The sequence below is a fragment of the Lissotriton vulgaris genome, chromosome 5 (assembly GCF_964263255.1).
Source record: "Lissotriton vulgaris chromosome 5, aLisVul1.2, whole genome shotgun sequence".
NCBI lineage: Eukaryota > Metazoa > Chordata > Amphibia > Caudata > Salamandridae > Lissotriton > Lissotriton vulgaris.
In genome coordinates this window covers 2,026,804,225-2,026,821,510 of record NC_141693.1, presented here as the reverse complement: position 1 = coordinate 2,026,821,510, position 17,286 = coordinate 2,026,804,225, and the positions used below count along the sequence as shown (strand labels likewise).

General features: G+C 44.6%; 1 protein-coding gene across 2 annotated transcripts in view; it reads left to right on the top strand.

Annotated features, from left to right (window-relative positions):
• Positions 1-17,286, top strand: part of CIZ1 (CDKN1A interacting zinc finger protein 1) — a 748,675-nt gene that overhangs the window by 134,368 nt on the left and 597,021 nt on the right. For both annotated transcript variants that reach the window (XM_086924896.1, XM_086924897.1), the window contains exon 5: positions 15,749-15,899. In XM_086924896.1, coding sequence (XP_086781022.1) covers positions 15,749-15,899 — 151 coding nt within the window. The remainder of the gene's footprint in view (positions 1-15,748; positions 15,900-17,286) is intronic.

The window sequence follows — 17,286 nt, the reverse complement described above, 5'->3', positions numbered from 1 at the left end:
GTGCCCCAGACAGTTTTTGTCTCAATGTTGTCTTTCCAAAAGTCAAAACCTAGTGTAGACAGCTGAGCATAAAAGTTTGCAGCAGAATAAATTTGTTTAGTATTGGTCAACATTGTTTTAATTCTTGTTTTATTTACATTTCTGAAATAAAACGTTTCTGGATTTGTCCCATTAAAACCTGAGAAGTATGGAAACTTTTCATAAAATGTTTTTGAGCTGCCCTTTGGCGGCGTTGGACAATGTTCCCATTGATTATATGTAAAAACATTCCTAGGGCTTGCAGATTTATGCAAATAATGATGACCATAATGATTAAAACAATACATTTGTTCATAATCTGATGACCCTTCTAAATAGTGATGTTCCGTAAATTTTGCAGACATTTCTAAATCAGACATCATATTATTAATAGTCTCAAAGTCCCAATCATCAGAAAATGTGCTAGGTGATACAAAGTCACTCAAAGAAACATTGAACTGGTGTGGAATCTTCAGCATTTCCACTGGGCCATAGATATCATAATCAGTTCTATCCCATGCTATACCTTCAGGTATAGGAACGGCTGTGATGTTTACTGATGACAGGTCTCTTTTTTCATGATGAGATGATTTGTGAGGTTTTAGGACCAAGTTGATTTTCTGACTTGCTGTGTCCACTGTACTGTATTTTCCATCTATCATTTTTCCCAAGCTTAAAACCAGAATGAGCCAGAGCAGGAGGAAAAGTACACCTAATCCAAAATTCAATCATTGGTGAAACCAGATATGTTTTTTCAAGTTGATAATAGAGTTCTGTTATTTTTTCAATGAAAGCTTTATTTGCTGGCGTTACTTCAGGTTCACTGGGATCCTCAGAGAAGGTATCAAAGTTGATAAAATAGCCAGAGGCAGTTCTGTCAATTGTTACAATTGCATCAGGATTATTATTAATCCTTGGAGCTGCTTCCTCCTTTGTCGTATTCGTATAGTTAGAGGCTACATCATTGTAGACTGGTGTTTCTTGAATAACTGTTATTTGGGTCTCAAGAGGCATGAGTTCCATGGCTTTATTGCATAGTCCTTCTTTTCTTACTGCAGATTTATCAAAGGTGATAAGTCTTTCAGTTTGAACCTCTTGGATAGTAGCGAGATTTGGTCTTCTGCTACATCTTGGGAGTCCACTGGGCCTACTACTTAATATCGGCCACACAATGTGGTTTGACCAGGTCGATGGACACAACTCTGTTCTCCCTTTTACCAGCAAGGGGCGGTAGTACTACTGATCTTGTTCCTTGGATTGCCAAAACAGGTACTGCTTTTCTGTAAGAAGGCCCAAATTCCTTCTTTACCGCGATCGTTTCCCTGACCAAATCCCCAATCTTTGGAATCAAGACAGGCCTTGCTGGGACAGGTGGTTATTCTTCAGTGGTCGTTGGCTTCTGCGTTGTTACTCAGACTTCTTCTTGTTTCATTTAAGTCCTGTAAAACAGCCAAACGATCTTTGACATCAAAGGGTTTTTGTTCCACCACTGAAGTTTGACAATCGAGGTCTTTGATTATCATTCTAGTACCAAACAGTAATTCATATGGAGTGATTCCACCCAGAGAATTTCTTGGCAGATTGTTAAGACTACGTTGGACACTTATTAGATGTTTGACCCACCCATCACCCAATACCTTAGCTGTTATGGATTACTTTATGTCACGGATTTTCTTTCCACTACCGCATTACCCTCAGGATGGAAGGGTCTAGAATACCGCAATGCAATGCCCAAGCTAGCCATGGCCTCTTTGTAAGCTCGAGAGCTAAACCCAGGACCCTGGTCCGAATGTAGCATGCTGATTGCGTATGTGCCGATAAAGACTCGCAAATCCTTTATAACAGTTCCGGTCGTCAGCCAAGCGCTGGGGCCACATCCAAATAAATCTTGTCCTAGTAGTTGTGGGACCGCATCTGTCCATCGTGACGTCTGCGTGTAGATAGCCTAATGCTTTCTAGCAATGGTATCTGAACTGGGCTGGCTACACTTTCGTCAGGTATCTGGTGGTCCTCAAAGCTGTGGTATCTGTAACAGGTATCACAGTTAATTCCAAATTCGTAAACTTGGACGCTCATTCCTGACCACCAGTACATCTCTTCTAATTCTATTAGAGATTTCAGGATCCCTTGATGTGCCAGACCCTCTCCCATATGTGCATCTTGAACCAAAAAAGCTCTCCGCTTCCTGTTTGGAATTACTCTGTCCCCCACTCCAGCGATTCAAGCAAAAGGAACGGAGTTTGCATCAATTATGTATGTATACGTGAGTGGATAGTTTAGAGGTAACGCCGCATTGTTGCCTTCCATTGAGGCTTTTACTGCTAGTAACGTTTCACTGTCTATTACTCTTTTTGAGCGAGCGATTGTAGCTACGGAAGCCGTTCTCACAGCTGCCTTCGCGGCTTCATCAGCCAATGAATTCCCTGCAACTTGAACGCCATCACGCTGATGACTCAGTGTATGAATCACATGAGTCTTTTGTAGTTCTTTCTGCAAAAGAACTACTTGTTACCAAAGCGTTTTATGCTTAATTGTGCCACCTTTTGCGTCTTTGAAACCGTTTTGAACCCAGTTCTGCAGATACTCATTGTAAAATTGTACGCAGTAATATGAATCGCATACTATTAGTGTGGGGAATTCGCGATCGGTATTTTCAAGCGCCATCTTGAACGCCTGTAGTTCAGCTCACTGAGCTGTACAGTCTCCGAGTGATTGAGTTTTAGTGACCATAGGTCTAAATTTACCTTCGCGCCAGCGACCTTTAACAATCGCGCACACAGCACTATAGGCTTGTTTACCCCCAATTGCGGGCTGTGCTGATCCGTCTGTATAGATTATACATTCGGAATGTTCTAGAGGTAGAATCTCGGTCGGCAGAGTACATTCGTGTTCGTATTGTAAAAAAATTCTTGCGTTTTCAAGTAGGGGTCAAAAACGTATTCAACGTCTGTTGCAGCAAGAGTGTTAACCCATTGTATCCATCTCAGATGTAAAGCTTTTGCATTTGGAATGCGTGCTTTCGTCACTGCCTCTAAGGCAAGTACAGGTGTGACGATCATTATTCGTTTTCCCTGTGCTAGAGCTCTCTCTTTTGCTACTGCAGTTTGAACAGCTGTCAAAAAAAATTCTGTAGAAGTGAATTTTATTTCAGCTTGTGTGTACAAGTGTGATTTGTGTGCTATTGGTACCTTTTCACCTTCATTAAAGGTTAGGTATGAGAATCCGCATCTTCCTGGGATGATTCGGATCACAAGGTTGCGCACATTGTCGCGTGTTTCTAACTGTGTTTTGCTAACATGTCTGTTTGCACTGAAAGCAAAATTTCTGTGTGGTTTTGAGTCCAATTAGTTGGTTTAAAATTAGGTTTGATTAATTCGTAGAGAGGTTTAACCCTACCTGCGTAATTCAGAACATGAGTTCTTCTGAAATTCAGGAAACCTAGAATTGACTGTAAGTATTTCAGCGTCTTTGGAGATTGGAGCAGCGCACATTTCTCTAGAAAGTTAGCTGCCAGGCATTTGCCTTCACTTGAAAGTTCGTATCCTAAGAATAGGACCTTGAGGTGGGCAATTCGTGATTTCTTAAAATTGAATTTGTACCCTTCAGACGCGAACCCCAGTATTATGGTGTTCACTCTTTTCAAGTGCACGTCCAAATCATCATCCTCAAGATAGATGTCATCGACATAAGATAATGCCTCATCATCATACATTTGTAGTAACTCTGTTACCCTGGCTGAAAATAACCCTAGACTATTCTTGAATTCTTGGGGGAGACGGCAAAATTGTCGCTGTGTCCCCATAATTGAGAAAGCTGTCAAATGCCTACTTTCAGGTGCAATATTTTGACAGCAAAAACCCATTTGAAATATCTAATGTGGTTTTATATTTTTTCCGCACAATGTTATTCATCAATGCTGCACTGTGTGCATTTTGTACTGCAAATGTTTTACAACAGGAGTTTAAGTCACGGCTTGCGCATGGTGTCGTATGCCGACGACACGCAGCTGGTCATCTCCCCATCGCGAGCGCCCGGTCTTGCGGCAGATATCTTCAGAGCATGCATGCAAGACCTAGCTGCCTGGATGTCTGCCAACTGCCTTAAGCTCAATGGAGGCAAGACTGAGGTGCTGGTGGTGGGGGGAGACCGAGCGGCCTGGACGTCGGCGTGGTGGCCACCTTGCCTAGGACCAACAACAAGCCCCTGCCAGGAGGCGAGGAATCTTGGTGTTTGGTTCGACTCCAACCTAACTTTCGGACCCCAGGTCAACCGCGTGGTTGGTTCCTGTTTCGGGATCCTCAAGACCCTCAGGAAGGTTCTAGAGCTCCTTCCTATCAAAGCCCGCCAAACACTTGTGCATGCACTACTCACGTCCAAGATGGATTACGGCAACCTGCTCTACCTGGGGACTCTCGAGAAGAATCTGAGCCGCCTGCAGGTTTTACAGAATGCCGCAGCCCGGCTGGTTCTCAGACTGCCCCAAAGATCAGCTTCTAAAATCGCGCTCCAGGCCCTACACTGGCTCCCGGTGAGAAGCAGGGTGCAATTTAAAGCACTATGCACCTGTCATCGGATTATCAACGGCAGGGCACCTCTCCCCCTACAGGGTCTCCTGACACAATACGAGCCTTCTCGTTCCCTCAGATCCTCTGGCTCGGGACGCCTGTCCATTCCTAAGGTGTCCAAAGCAAGGATGGGTGGCAGGTCCTTCAGGTACCTGGCTGCATCTAGCTGGAACAAACTCCCTGTGGCGTTGCGCCTAGAACCCTCAGAGTCCATTTTCAGAGCCAAGCTAAAAACATTTCTTTATGCCCGGTAGTGGGCTCCCATCTTAGCTCCTCCCACCTCAGCACCTTCCTGCTAGCGCTCGCATCACAGCGCGGGGACACGCCGTTGGCGTCACCATGCGCTTTACAAGACCCCCTATTATTATTATTAAGTGTCTGTAGTCCAATACCAAACGATATGAATTGTCTGGTTTGGAGACCGGAACAAAGGATTGTTCATTGACGAGGTGCATGTTTCAATCACCCCTTGGTATTCAAGTTGATTTAAAATCTCCCTGACTTGTTTTTTAGCTTCTTGCTTAACTGGATACTGCGTTTGTGCAGTAGGCTGATTTTTTAACTGGATTTTATGATGAGGAGAGTCCTCATCCCATCCTACATGATTTTTATATGATGCTGGAGCCTGAGCTACTGCCCATTTTCTGGCATATGTGTATTTTTTTTATGAATTGGAATGTGATTTGAGAAGGCTGGCATAATAATCTCTTCGCCATGTGGGCACTCCCTGACAAATTCAGGTGGCCAGTCTTGTTCAGCCAGAAGAATGTCATAGCCCTTAGAGAGCTTCTCCCCAAAGAGTGCTCTTATTTTTCTAGTTATGTCCCCCTCCATCCGGAGTGTTACTTCATATAACTTATGGGGTACACTAACCCTGGTGTCTGCAGTTTCAACTTGAATGGATTCATTCAAGTCCACTGTCTCCAGATGATCCTTCAGGATCTTGCGAACTATGGTGACTTCTGCTGCGCTGTCTAGCATTGTCTGGGCCCACTCCCCATTCTTGAGTTGTGTCCTCAGGATCCTCGGCATGTCTGATTTTTACGCTTGCTACCTTCTTTTTGGTGAATTGAGTTTTCTTATTTTTTGGAACGTGCTGTTCTTCTTTGGACTTCACGCGTTCCTCTTTCTGTTCTGATCGTCCTCTCCTCCGGATTTCTGCGAGGAAGTCTGAAAGGTGCGAGAGGAACGTGTATCAGTATCTTGATATCTATCAGGTTTTCTTAAAGTATCCCTATTTCTAAGGTTATACCTTTTTTCTGAGGGCTCCCGTTGGTGAGATCTTCCTCTGGACTGAGAACGTTTCTCTTTAGGAAGTGTCTGTTTAGTATTTTCCCACTTCTTTTTAGGAGTAGTGAGATTATTTTTTATAAACACCTTTTCAGGATTTTCTGTTAATTCGGGTTTTACTGGTTTCCCACCCAAACTATCTCTTCCTAATTCTTCATAAGATTTTTCAATAATTCCAGCAAGCTCATATGGTCGGTCTGTTATATCTGTTTCTTTTAACTTTTGGCGGATTGCCACGGATGCTGCTTTACCTCTAATGTTAGCTAACATTATAGCTGAGACCTGTTTTAAATCTTTCAGTAATTTCATACCTAGATTTAAGGCTGGTTCTGGACTGTATTCATTTTGAATCTGCCTCAGAAGATCTGGTATTACCGCCATAGACGAGACACCATGTGTTTTTGTGTAAATTGAAGCAAAGACTGTACCCCAAGTGTCACAGTCCTCCACATGTGGTGCTATCCCCATTGGTAAACAGATTGTCAGAATTCTGTTTCTCATGAGGTGTCAGAATTCTGTGTTTCTCATGAGGTGTACTATCAGGGAATACGGCCTCAATTTGAGTAATTTTCTGAGCTAACCAGAACGGAATATGTTCCCTCTTTGCGGGCAATTTATCAATGACCGATTGTATAGTCTGTGGTGTGATTTTGTTTGTATTCCCCTGGTGAGGGGTGTGCTGTGGAATCTTTACAGCTGGTTGGACTGTTAAAGTCCTCATGACATATTGAACCAATTGTCTGTGTATTTTAATTAACTGTTTCAGCTGAGCTAACAGTTCTGGACCTGTCATTCCGTTAATGTCAGGATGTGGTGTGTAGCTGGCCAGTACCGGCCATGTTGCTACTGGTCTACCTAGTAGACCGTGCCTGGTAATGTGATTTTGATGTTTTAGGACGCCTTTAAACCAGAGCTGATGCTCTTGGTATGTTAATGGAATTTCAACGTCCTCAAAAGGGACGTATTCCGCTGGAGGTTCCTCTTCTTTGTAGTAGTGGAACTCGTGTGTTATCGGATTTGCTGTAGGAAGCAGAATCCATGAATAGAATACCTCTGTTTGCCGATATTCATGTGCCTCTATAACAAAGATTACTTTACCACCTCTCGATGATACTCCATTTTCTATAAGTTTTATAGTTATGGTTTTCCTTATATTCGCCGGGATGATTATTGCATCCGGGTCATTTTGTTGCAGATTTGTGTCATCTAAGACGGCTTGAGCTGCAGCTGTAGTTAATTCTTCATCACTAATCATTATTTTACTGACTGAAGAGTTTGCAGAACAAGTTTCAAGGAAACAAAGATTAGGTGCACAATATTTTGGAACACTGGATCCTTCAATGTTGAACAAACCAAAAACTAATACATAGGATTTTCGTCCTACTGAGTTTTGGCGGATATTAACCTTTTACCCACTCCAGACGTCTTTTGGAGTATTTTACGGGAAAAAGGCGTCTGTGTGAAAAGCACGACTGAGTTACTCTAGTATCTAGTGTTAAATTATCGCCTTACCAAACGTTGGGCGCCATGTAGTGTAGTTCCTATATTCCCAATAGGCTCTGCGCATTGGAATAACATATACTATAGTTTAGACGTAGGACTGAGGTTGACTAGGTCTCTATCATATATATTAAACTTAATTGTGAGTGCCAGCTAGCTCAGAGGTCACTAGAAACTTTCTCGAATAAACAAGAAGGGATTAGTTTCTGACAACCGCATAAACATGACAACTTTGTTTCCCAAGAATAATAAATCAATCTCTAGAGTTGCAGAAACAAAAGATAACTATTTCACTCAGTCAATCGTGCATGCTTCGTTTCACCAGAGGTGCTGAGAAAATAGAGAGACGGACGTTTTCAATAAAAGGTATTTATTGAACAGTCTTCTTTCTCAAGCATAAGAAATGTACTGCTACAATTGTAATACTGGTTATAAAGTACAAGGTATATAATACGAAAAGTATTATAAAGTAGTACTGTAAAAGCATGATATGGTTTCTAAGCCATAAATTGCCTTAAAACATATAAAATACATACAGTGATAAAATAATGACTAAAAGTACTCAACTGGTGCTTCTAAAATACGCCTACCCCGATGTACCTAACCTAAGTCTAGTACTAGGGAAGAAGTAAGTGAGGTGTAGCTCAAGTTCAGTATTCTTTGCCAAGAATCTATTCCAAGAATTCTCTAAGGGTCTAATCAGCTCCGTACCTTGGTTTAGAATGAAGGAGGTCTTGTATCTCTCTTTCAGGACTCGATTTCCCAGTAACCCGCAAGGGTAGCCTGGAAACACTGGAGCTGGATTTCTCGGCTGGAGAAAAGACAGCGTCTCTCAGTGCGTCAGTTGGAGGGTCGGCTTCCTTCGGCACTTGCTGCTGCAGGCGTCGGGCAAGTAGTTAGTCGATCTGCTCCAAACCACTGTGTGTTTGTCTGGGCAAATGAAGGCATATTTATACTTTGAAGGTGCCGAGTTTGACGTATGATTGGACTGAATAACGTCACTCAAAGACTCTTTGAAAACTCTGCGAGGCCAGCGCCTCCTGCCACTCTGTATCATCTAGGTCGCCTAAGTCACGGGTCCATTTACCCCTGAGAGGTACCGTGGGATCCGGTAGGTTATTAATCAATTTGCGATAGGTGAATGATGTAGCTTGCTTTTGCATGTAATCCGTTAGCAGCCTGTCCTCCTAAGGGGAGGCCTCAGGCACCTCCGTACCATGCGGGATAGCCGCGAGCAGTGTGTGTTTAATCTGTGTATAACGAAAAACCTCTGAAGGTGCAAGCTCATAGTGTTGCTAGAGCTGTTCAAATGTGACCACGTCCCCCTCAGCCCTCATGTCACCTACCGTTGAAATGCCTATGGTATCCCATTGCTCAAAGCCCTTGCTGTTCCTAAGTCGTCCCAGCCGTTTAGTATCCCAGAGCTGAGTAAGTTGGGTAAAGACCCCTTGCCAACCCAACCGTATCTGCGCTGCATGCCATATTGTAACTGTGTGTTTTGTGGGCAGAAAGCATATTTCTTGGACCAAGGAGGAACCTGTCTGCTCTGTATGCGGGGTCTGCCTGTGGAGCATGTATCCACTGGTTAATGACCTTTAGTTGCGCCGCCCAATAATACAGCTGTATATTAGGGAGTGCTATCCCCCCATCATACCACCCCCGGGTCAGCTTATTCTGTGCTCTATGCGCCCAGCTTGTTACCCCAAAGCAGGGTGGACACCTGGGCAGCGATTTTCTTAAAATATCCTGACGGTGCGGGGGTGTTCTCTAGTGCATATAGAAACTGGGGTAGCGCCATCATTTTAAACAACGCCGCTTTTCCCAACAACGTCAGTGGCAGCAATTCTCAGTGTGCAACATCTCGCTTCAGACGCTCCAGCGGGGCGCCAGATTTTTGGAGAAGAAATCATCTGGATTTGCTGTAATGTAAATGCCTAATTATTTAAAAGAGTTGTTCGTCATCTGGAGCAGGAAGCCAGCAGGTAGTTGCGGTGGGGGGCTGTGTAATATGTACAGAACAGATATGGACCAGTTTATGGTGTACCCCGATGCCCTTCCAAAATTCTCACAGATATTAAGGAGAACCAGTATTGAGCGCCTAGGGGCGGCCAAGTACACCAATACATCATCCGCGTATAGGAAGATGCGGTCCTCCCACCCTTCTGTCCACCTGAGGCCCTTTATCATCGGCTCCCATCTAATCCATGCCGCCAATAGCTCCAGCGCCAGGGCGAAGAGTAGTGGAGACAGGGGACAAGCCTGGCGAGTCCGCCTTGCAAGCGGAAAGTCGTCACAAATGTGCCCATTGGCCGTAACGTGTGCCATAGGTTTAGTGTACAGGAGGTGAATCCACGCACAAAGCTTGGGGCCAAAGCCCAGATGGTGAAGTACTGCGAACAGGAAGGTCCACTCCACCATATTGAAAGCCATCCGTGCATTACGGAGCTTGAGCCATTACCCCACGTAGGCGCCTAAGATTCAGTGCAATATTTCTACCTGGCATAAACCCGGACTGATCCGGATGTATTAGAGTCGTAAGATGCGGTGCTAGTCTAGTCGCCAATACTTCCGCAAGGATTTTGGCTTCCGCGTTTCATCTGTTACTTTTAAACAACCCCGTCACCTCTCTTCCTCTCCTCCTGTGGCGTGCAGGAGGAGAACTAGTTCAACAAACCACCAACCTCCTTGTTTCTTACCTATCCATGTTATTACAATAAACCGGTTCCTAATAGAAAAGAAACAAGATGCGTCTCCAAATACTACTGTTTGCTTCTAATGGGCCTCGGAGCTCTCGAATTGTTAATTTGTTTACTGTTTCTTTTCTTATTATTTATTTCTTCCTACACATGGTTGAAGACTGCACAGTAAATGCTGATACTACCACCACAAACTGTTAAGTACCGAATACAATTTGAATGCCCTACAATCACCTTATCATACTGTGCTTGTGGAATCATGTTTTGGGAGCTCCACAAACAACTGTTGAAATACAATAAACGTGTTGTCAATAAAAATATTTATTCATGCAAAAAAAGTTTAGTTTTCATTCAGCAAATCATAAACAGTCGATAGCCCCACCCATGCCCTCTTTCCTAAAGCAGTTTTCATAAAAATTGGTTGTAAAACTTTTTCTTTTAAAAAGTCAATTTTTTAAAACAAAAATATAAAAGGCAGCTTATTTGTAGGCTATGTTGACTATATTTTGTTTATTTTCTTTAAGGAAATGTAAATTGTAATTTATAGTGATCACTAATTTAACAAAAGAAACATCTTTTTGAAAGGAAATGTGAGAGAAAAGAAGGGCAGTATCTAATGAAAGGATATAGTCTGCGGAGGCTGAAAAACTGAAACTATTCCTTAAGGAAGTACCCTTCACCTGAATTCAATTATGCCTTGTCAGTGGCAGTTTCTCCAGTTCCATTTCTCCACCTCCTCTTAACCCCTTCCACACTCATGACGAGCTGGGCTCGTCATGGTGTAGCCTCCTCGTACACTGATGACGAGCCCAGCTCGTCATGAAATAAAGTAAAACAGCAATTCCCAGCACAGGAGGGGAAAACTCATAGCAGCCATGTGGTTAACAGTATCCTGCAGCAATCTTCAGGCCTTCTTCGTAGAAAAATATTCCTAGATATTGGTGATCTTCTTTCACTCGTCGTCTTTTCAGCGTATGGATATTTTTGCATAGAACTGTGATACTCACTACAGCGCCTGGATGTGAGAGGTCTTCCCTGGGGCTTATATTGGTGTCTAGGTTATGAAATCTTGTGTCTAGAAGTGGGCCAGTCCAGCCAGCAGTGGAACTGTAAGGTGGATACCTGACTATGGTTGCCCCCAACTTTTTGCCTGGTGTTTTGCTGGTTTTCCGACTTAGTTGACCTGGGACCCTGCTATTCAGGGCCCCAGGCCTACTGCTCTCTCTGTAAAATGGATTCCATGTACCTTAGGTGCATATCTAATTGGATACTGAGTGACCTTATCAGTCCCTGTACAGCATACCTTAGGTACCCAGGGCATAGGTGTACCCAGGGCCTACCAGGGGCTGCAGCATGTATTATGCCACCCCTGGCTGGCCATCTAAATCTGACACAACTGGCTGCACGACAGCTGGGGCAAGGTAGTGTAATCACGCTTTGCTTTAGATATAGTATTCCTATATCTAACCCTAAAATGGACACATATATTCCTATCAGTCACTCCTATGGCAGGCCTTATCAATCCTGAAGGCAGAGTGCTTGGAATTATGTGAGATGGTGCTCTGGCATGAGCTGAGCCCGTTTGCAGCTTGCGGAACCAAGTCCTAATAGCTGTTCCATGATAACGCGTACCATATACTCTTAAGTGCCTTATAATCCTCACGGTTATTTGCCAACTTTGGTATCGCTTTATCAAAACATGTTGAGTAAGGTGTCATACAAATTGGAATACTAACCCCTCGCCAATTCTGGCGACGGGGTTAGCATTCTACCCTTCTAGAGGGACACGACATGTATGTAACTGTGAACTCCGGTTAAAGTTAACTCGAGCCTCAGCATCACAAAATGGATGCTGCCACCACAGACACAAGTCTGACCTCCTGCTGCTGGGAGTCCTTCCAGTGAGGAGAGCTTGGACAAAGGGTTTCCTGTCAGGGGCGGTGCTAGCACCATCCCAGACAGGGTTTTGTGTATCCCAGGTAGGCAGGGCTGAGAGGAAGGTGACTACAAGTGGCACCCCGGTGCTCACTGTGCATATGCCGGCTTGAACCAGTTCCAGGGGCACACCAGCCCCTGAGCTGGGGAAAGTCCGGACAGGGGAGAAGGGTGTAACCACCCCCCTTCCTGGTCCCACCCATGGGCAGGACCTAGTCGCGTGCCAGCCCCTTTCTTTAGAATAAAGGTAGGAGCGGGGAACCTTCCAAATTAGATCATCTTTGAATCCTGAAACTACTTTCCACGAAAGGAACTCTCGACTTCTTCTCAAGATTTCTCCCTTGTGACTAAGGAGTAGTCACCCTGCATCAGCAGGCACCAACTAAGTATCTTGCGGTTTGCTGCACGTCCTTCCTCCGGAACCAGACCGACCAGCACAACGAGACCCGGACTCCCTGCCATCTCTGACCTCTAACTGCCTCTACTGCACAGCTGAGAACCGTGGGTGCGACGAGACCAGAGGAAACGGCTATCATCAGAACCTGCACGACACTGATCCAGCACGACCGCCGAGGGACCCTCGAGTGGGTGCACTGGGGTAAGAGAAGCCCCAACCCCAAGCAGCACGAGCACCGAAGTCCAGCCCCCCAGCATCCACCAGATCTGCGTGGGGCCCTTTTGCTTCTGTGTTGCTTGCCACGTTGTCCGGTCACTTGCCCGTTGGCTAGTGACCCTCCAGACGACGTCCTCAGTTTGTTTCACCGCTGGTCTGGTTGCTCCAGACTGGCCCTTGCTCCCCTCCAACAGAGGAGCACCCCGGACCCTCCTGGTCCACTCCAGACGCCATTTTGAGTCCACCGCATGGGCTTGCATTTGCCAAGAATTGTTGCCCCAATCCTGGGTCCAGCATCGCCGACAGCAGATACCTTCGTGGGACAGCTCGCTCCTCCATCCTGGTCGCCGACAAAGCCTCCTGGTCCGAGAGACTGCAGAGCCCAGCGTCGCCCACTCACCTGGTCGAGGTGACTTCATCCGGTGCCATCCTGGTGCCCTTCTGATCACTGGCTAGTGATTAAGAACTGAGTCCCCTCTGCTTTCAGGTCGTCTTCAACTCCGATCCAGGCTTGGGTCCCATCGAACTTCATCACTGGTCGCCTGCCAGCAACTTCTTCTTTCAGGCTCCATAGACTGTAACGAGGATTCCCGATGTCTTTTGAACCCTATGCAGCCGCAGCCCCTGGGCTAGGTAACCTGAGCATTTCGATGCTCCAACGTAGGTTCACTATCTAAGTGTCCAGATCCTTTTACGTTTTCAGCCTAACTAGTTGGATTCGTCCGATAACACTAACTTTACGAAATCTAGCATCCATAGACTTTGTCCCGCATCCCGCGTGAGAGTGCACACTCTGCACCCGATCTCCCTAGGCCTCCTGCTCCTAACCTGAAGGTTCTGTAGTGTAGTCCTAGCGATCCTGAAGCCTCTGGATCTTGTTACTTACCTGCTAGTTTTTCGCATTCCACTTTTAGTGTATATGGTTTTTCGTGCCCCTCGGGCATTTGTGTAAATTGTGCAACTTAAAGTATTTTTGTAAGAGTTTTGTTGTGTGCTTAGCTCCCTGACTCATAAAGAGTTCAGGGTAGACTTGTTATGAATAAATATCCTTTTATTTTCATAACAACTTGTGTGGTGTCCTTTCACTTGGTGTTCAAGGGGTATATGTGATGGTATAACAGCTGGCTTAACACGCCCTCTAGAGTTTAGCCTAAAGACTGCTCTTGTCCATGCTACTAGGATAGCTGGTCTATAAGGTTGACTTACAACCAATCATCAATAAGGGTTGTTTGGAATGGTACAAAGTGATCACTAGAATAGTGAGCACTATATATCAGGCCAACTTCTCACATAGGGTGTGTTTAGAATTTATATAGTTTATATATACCTGGTGTGGTTCTCCTTTCATTTGGTCATTCAAGAGATTATAGGCTGGTAAAACAAGCTGCTTTACATTCCTTCAAGACTTAGCCTGCAGGCTGCTTTCCACAGCTACCACTAGGATAGCTTTCAATAAAGGTTGTCTTTAACCTATTACCTCTAAGGGGTTGTTTGGACTGGTGCAAGGTGCCCACTATAACTCGTGGACAGCATATGCCAGGCCAACTTCTCACATGTACCATTAACCACAGATCTCAGAAGGCATGCATACTCCCTGGGATATCTCTACATACAGCCTTTGCATGTTGGTGCCTTTGACCACAGGTCTGATATACACCCCTTGAGGTATCTCACCAGTCCTTACGTGTTGGTACCATTGACAAAAGATCTCTGGAACATCTGATCCTTCTTCTAGGTATCTCGCCAGCTCTTGGATGTTAGTACTTTTGAAATTGATCTGGGAGTACACATCTTTTTGGAGTATCTCACCAGTCTTTGAATTTTGGTTCATAAATGGATCAAACATGCACTTAGAACTCTGGTACTGGGATGGTGCTCCTTTGGGTGCCAGTTGTCCCCAGACATATCGCTTTGAATGTAAATAGATAAATGGTATTTGTGTAGCTCAAACCTAGCCAAAATAGACTGCAGTGTTCTGTTTAGAGTCATAGTCGTGCATACAGTCAACGAGTGACAGTAGAGGTAGCCGTTTACTGGATTCTTCCTTCATTGTGAAATAGTGTTCTTGTAAGAAATGTGTCTACAGCTCTTTCCTAAATTGGAGAAACGTTGCCTTGTTTTTCCTGTTTACGCTTCTTAGTTTCCAGTCTGATGGTGGTTTCCCTGTGGGCTTGCCAGGAGCCTTCAGAGATGTTGAGCTTGTCCGCTGGATATGTGGGGGTGCTGTTGATGATGGCTTGTAAATGATGCAGCTCGTTGTAAAGATGGTGCTGGCCTGCAGGAGGAGCCAGTGGAGTTCCATCCGGATGGGTGTTACGTGATCATATTTCTTGCGGATCTGGATAAGACGTACTGTGGATGCCCTAAGGGGTGCCAGTGCGGAGTCTGGGAGGATATTTAGCAGGATTTTACCATCAGTCACATGAAAGAGTAGAAGAGGTTGAACAAAAGTCCTAAAGATGCTTTGAAGAGGGCTGGGACTAGTCCATCTTTGTTTTTTGGCAATCTGTTCCTTGAGTCAGAAGTTGCAGTCCACTGTGAATTTAAGTGACTCTGCATTCAGTAAAACTGAGGGTTCAAATCCCTGAAGGTTAATGTCATTGAGCTGTGTTTGTACTATTCGCCCCAGTATTGGAACTTTCATAGATTCCCATGCTTTGTATCATTCCCCTGTCGTCGGAATGGGAGCGTCGGTAAATAAAAAATACCATGGCAGTAAGTACAAAAGAGAAAACTAGGCCTATGCCTCATCGCATTTTGTAGCTTGTCCACCTCTTTTTGTAAAAGAGACCAAAAATTCCGCAACAACCAATCAGAACAGCCTCACCCCTTAGAACCCTCCTGAGAGAGCCTCTGAGCTTGGTCTGGAGAAGCGTAGACTCAGAATTTAAAACATAATCCAATGGTTGGGGAGTTACATTTAATAGTAAGGTTTTTTTGTTAACAAAATTAACCCTTTTTGCAACATTAGGATAAGGAAAGACTGGGGAAAAACATCATAGTTCTCTAATCTATCTTTTGCAGTTTGCATGCAGCTGTTTGAATATTTTACACTGTAAGCATGTAGGCCAGGATGTTACCATGTGAGTTGATGCGTTTGAAACATTTCCTATTTCTTGTTTGGTTTGTAGGATTATCAGCGAGGCTACGAGAGGAAGCGCGAGTTAGAACCAGGGTCTTCTTCACAGGCAACAGGGAGTGGCGTGAAACCCATGGAAAAGACTGAGTTGGATGTCCCAAAAGCAGCATCAGAAGCAGAGCAGGGTGCCATCTCCCCAGCCGGTAATTCACGATGTGGCACAGACTCTGTGTATTGCTGCTTACTGTCTTCATTTGTGGATCCTTTCCAGTATAAGCTTGTTTTGGGAATTTTGGAAGCCAGATACTGTGTGATAGAGACATGTTTCTTCTTGTGTGTATCCTTTCCTCTATCCCTCCTACCAAACATTAGTGACCAGACATTGTGTAACACTGGGCCCTTTAATCCTGTGTGTATCAGTGAATACACCTCAACTTGAAACGGAACAAGCTCTTCTTGGTAACAATCGAGTCCGTTATGACGTGTTCCTGTTTTTTGTAATTCTCTCAGGGGTAGGAGGGGTGAGAATGAGTGAGTAAAGGGCAGCTGAAACAAAGCAGTCCCGTGACCTTGCAAGGCAATGGAGACCATAGAGGGCTTTATTGATTTACTGTGCACTCCATAGTAAACCACAAAACGCTTACCATACAGATGCACTCCAGTGCCTTGTCGTGCTATTGATGGCATCTGGAGCTTTACAATGACCAACCAGTGGTTTGAAACAAGCCCTTCATGCAGCCTGTTTTATTAGTAACCGTCAAGCTCGTTATGACGTGTTCTTTTTTGTAACTATCTTAGGTGTGGTAAGGGGGGTGAGAATAAGTGAGTGAAGGGCACCTCAAATGAAGCAGGCACGTGGAGACCATGGAAGGGATTGCTCTCTCTCATAACAAATGTTCTCCTGGTAATTGAAAAGAATGCTGTGGTTGAAAGACAAGATGAGACCTTGATTTACAGGCCTGTTCCAATACGCTTGGAGAAGCACAAAGCAAGCAGCCATGGGGGTGTGGGAGGGAGCAAGCGAATCCTTAAAACCTATGTAGGTAGCACTTAAGTGAGTAAATTTTTGCTTTAAGGATTCGTTATTTACCACCAACTATAAGTTGGTGGTAAATACCGAATACCTTCAAAAAAGTAATTATTTGCTTTTTTTCAAGGTGCCATGATGTATGTGCGCCACATGTGCACACATGCACGATGCAGGTGTGCAACAGGGTGTCAATGTGACACCCTGCCACCTTTGAATATGCTCCCGCTACTACCGATTCGGTAATACCGAATCGGTAATAGTGAATGGCTTCCCATTCATTCCTATGGGCCTCCAGGCCCATAGGAATGCATGGGAAGGTATTCCTTATTACCGAATCGGTAATAAGGAATATTACAGAAACTGTACATTTTACAGATTTATTACCTACATTATATTTACCGATTCCTAAATACCGAATCTGTAAAATTCGGTATTTAAGAATCGGTAAATTGAGATTACCTACATCAGGCCTTTAGTTGCCAAGGCAGTGGTGGTACAAAGACCTTCTCCAGATGTCAGCTGGATGCTATAGGAAGCTTCTTTGCAGAAACAACTGCTAT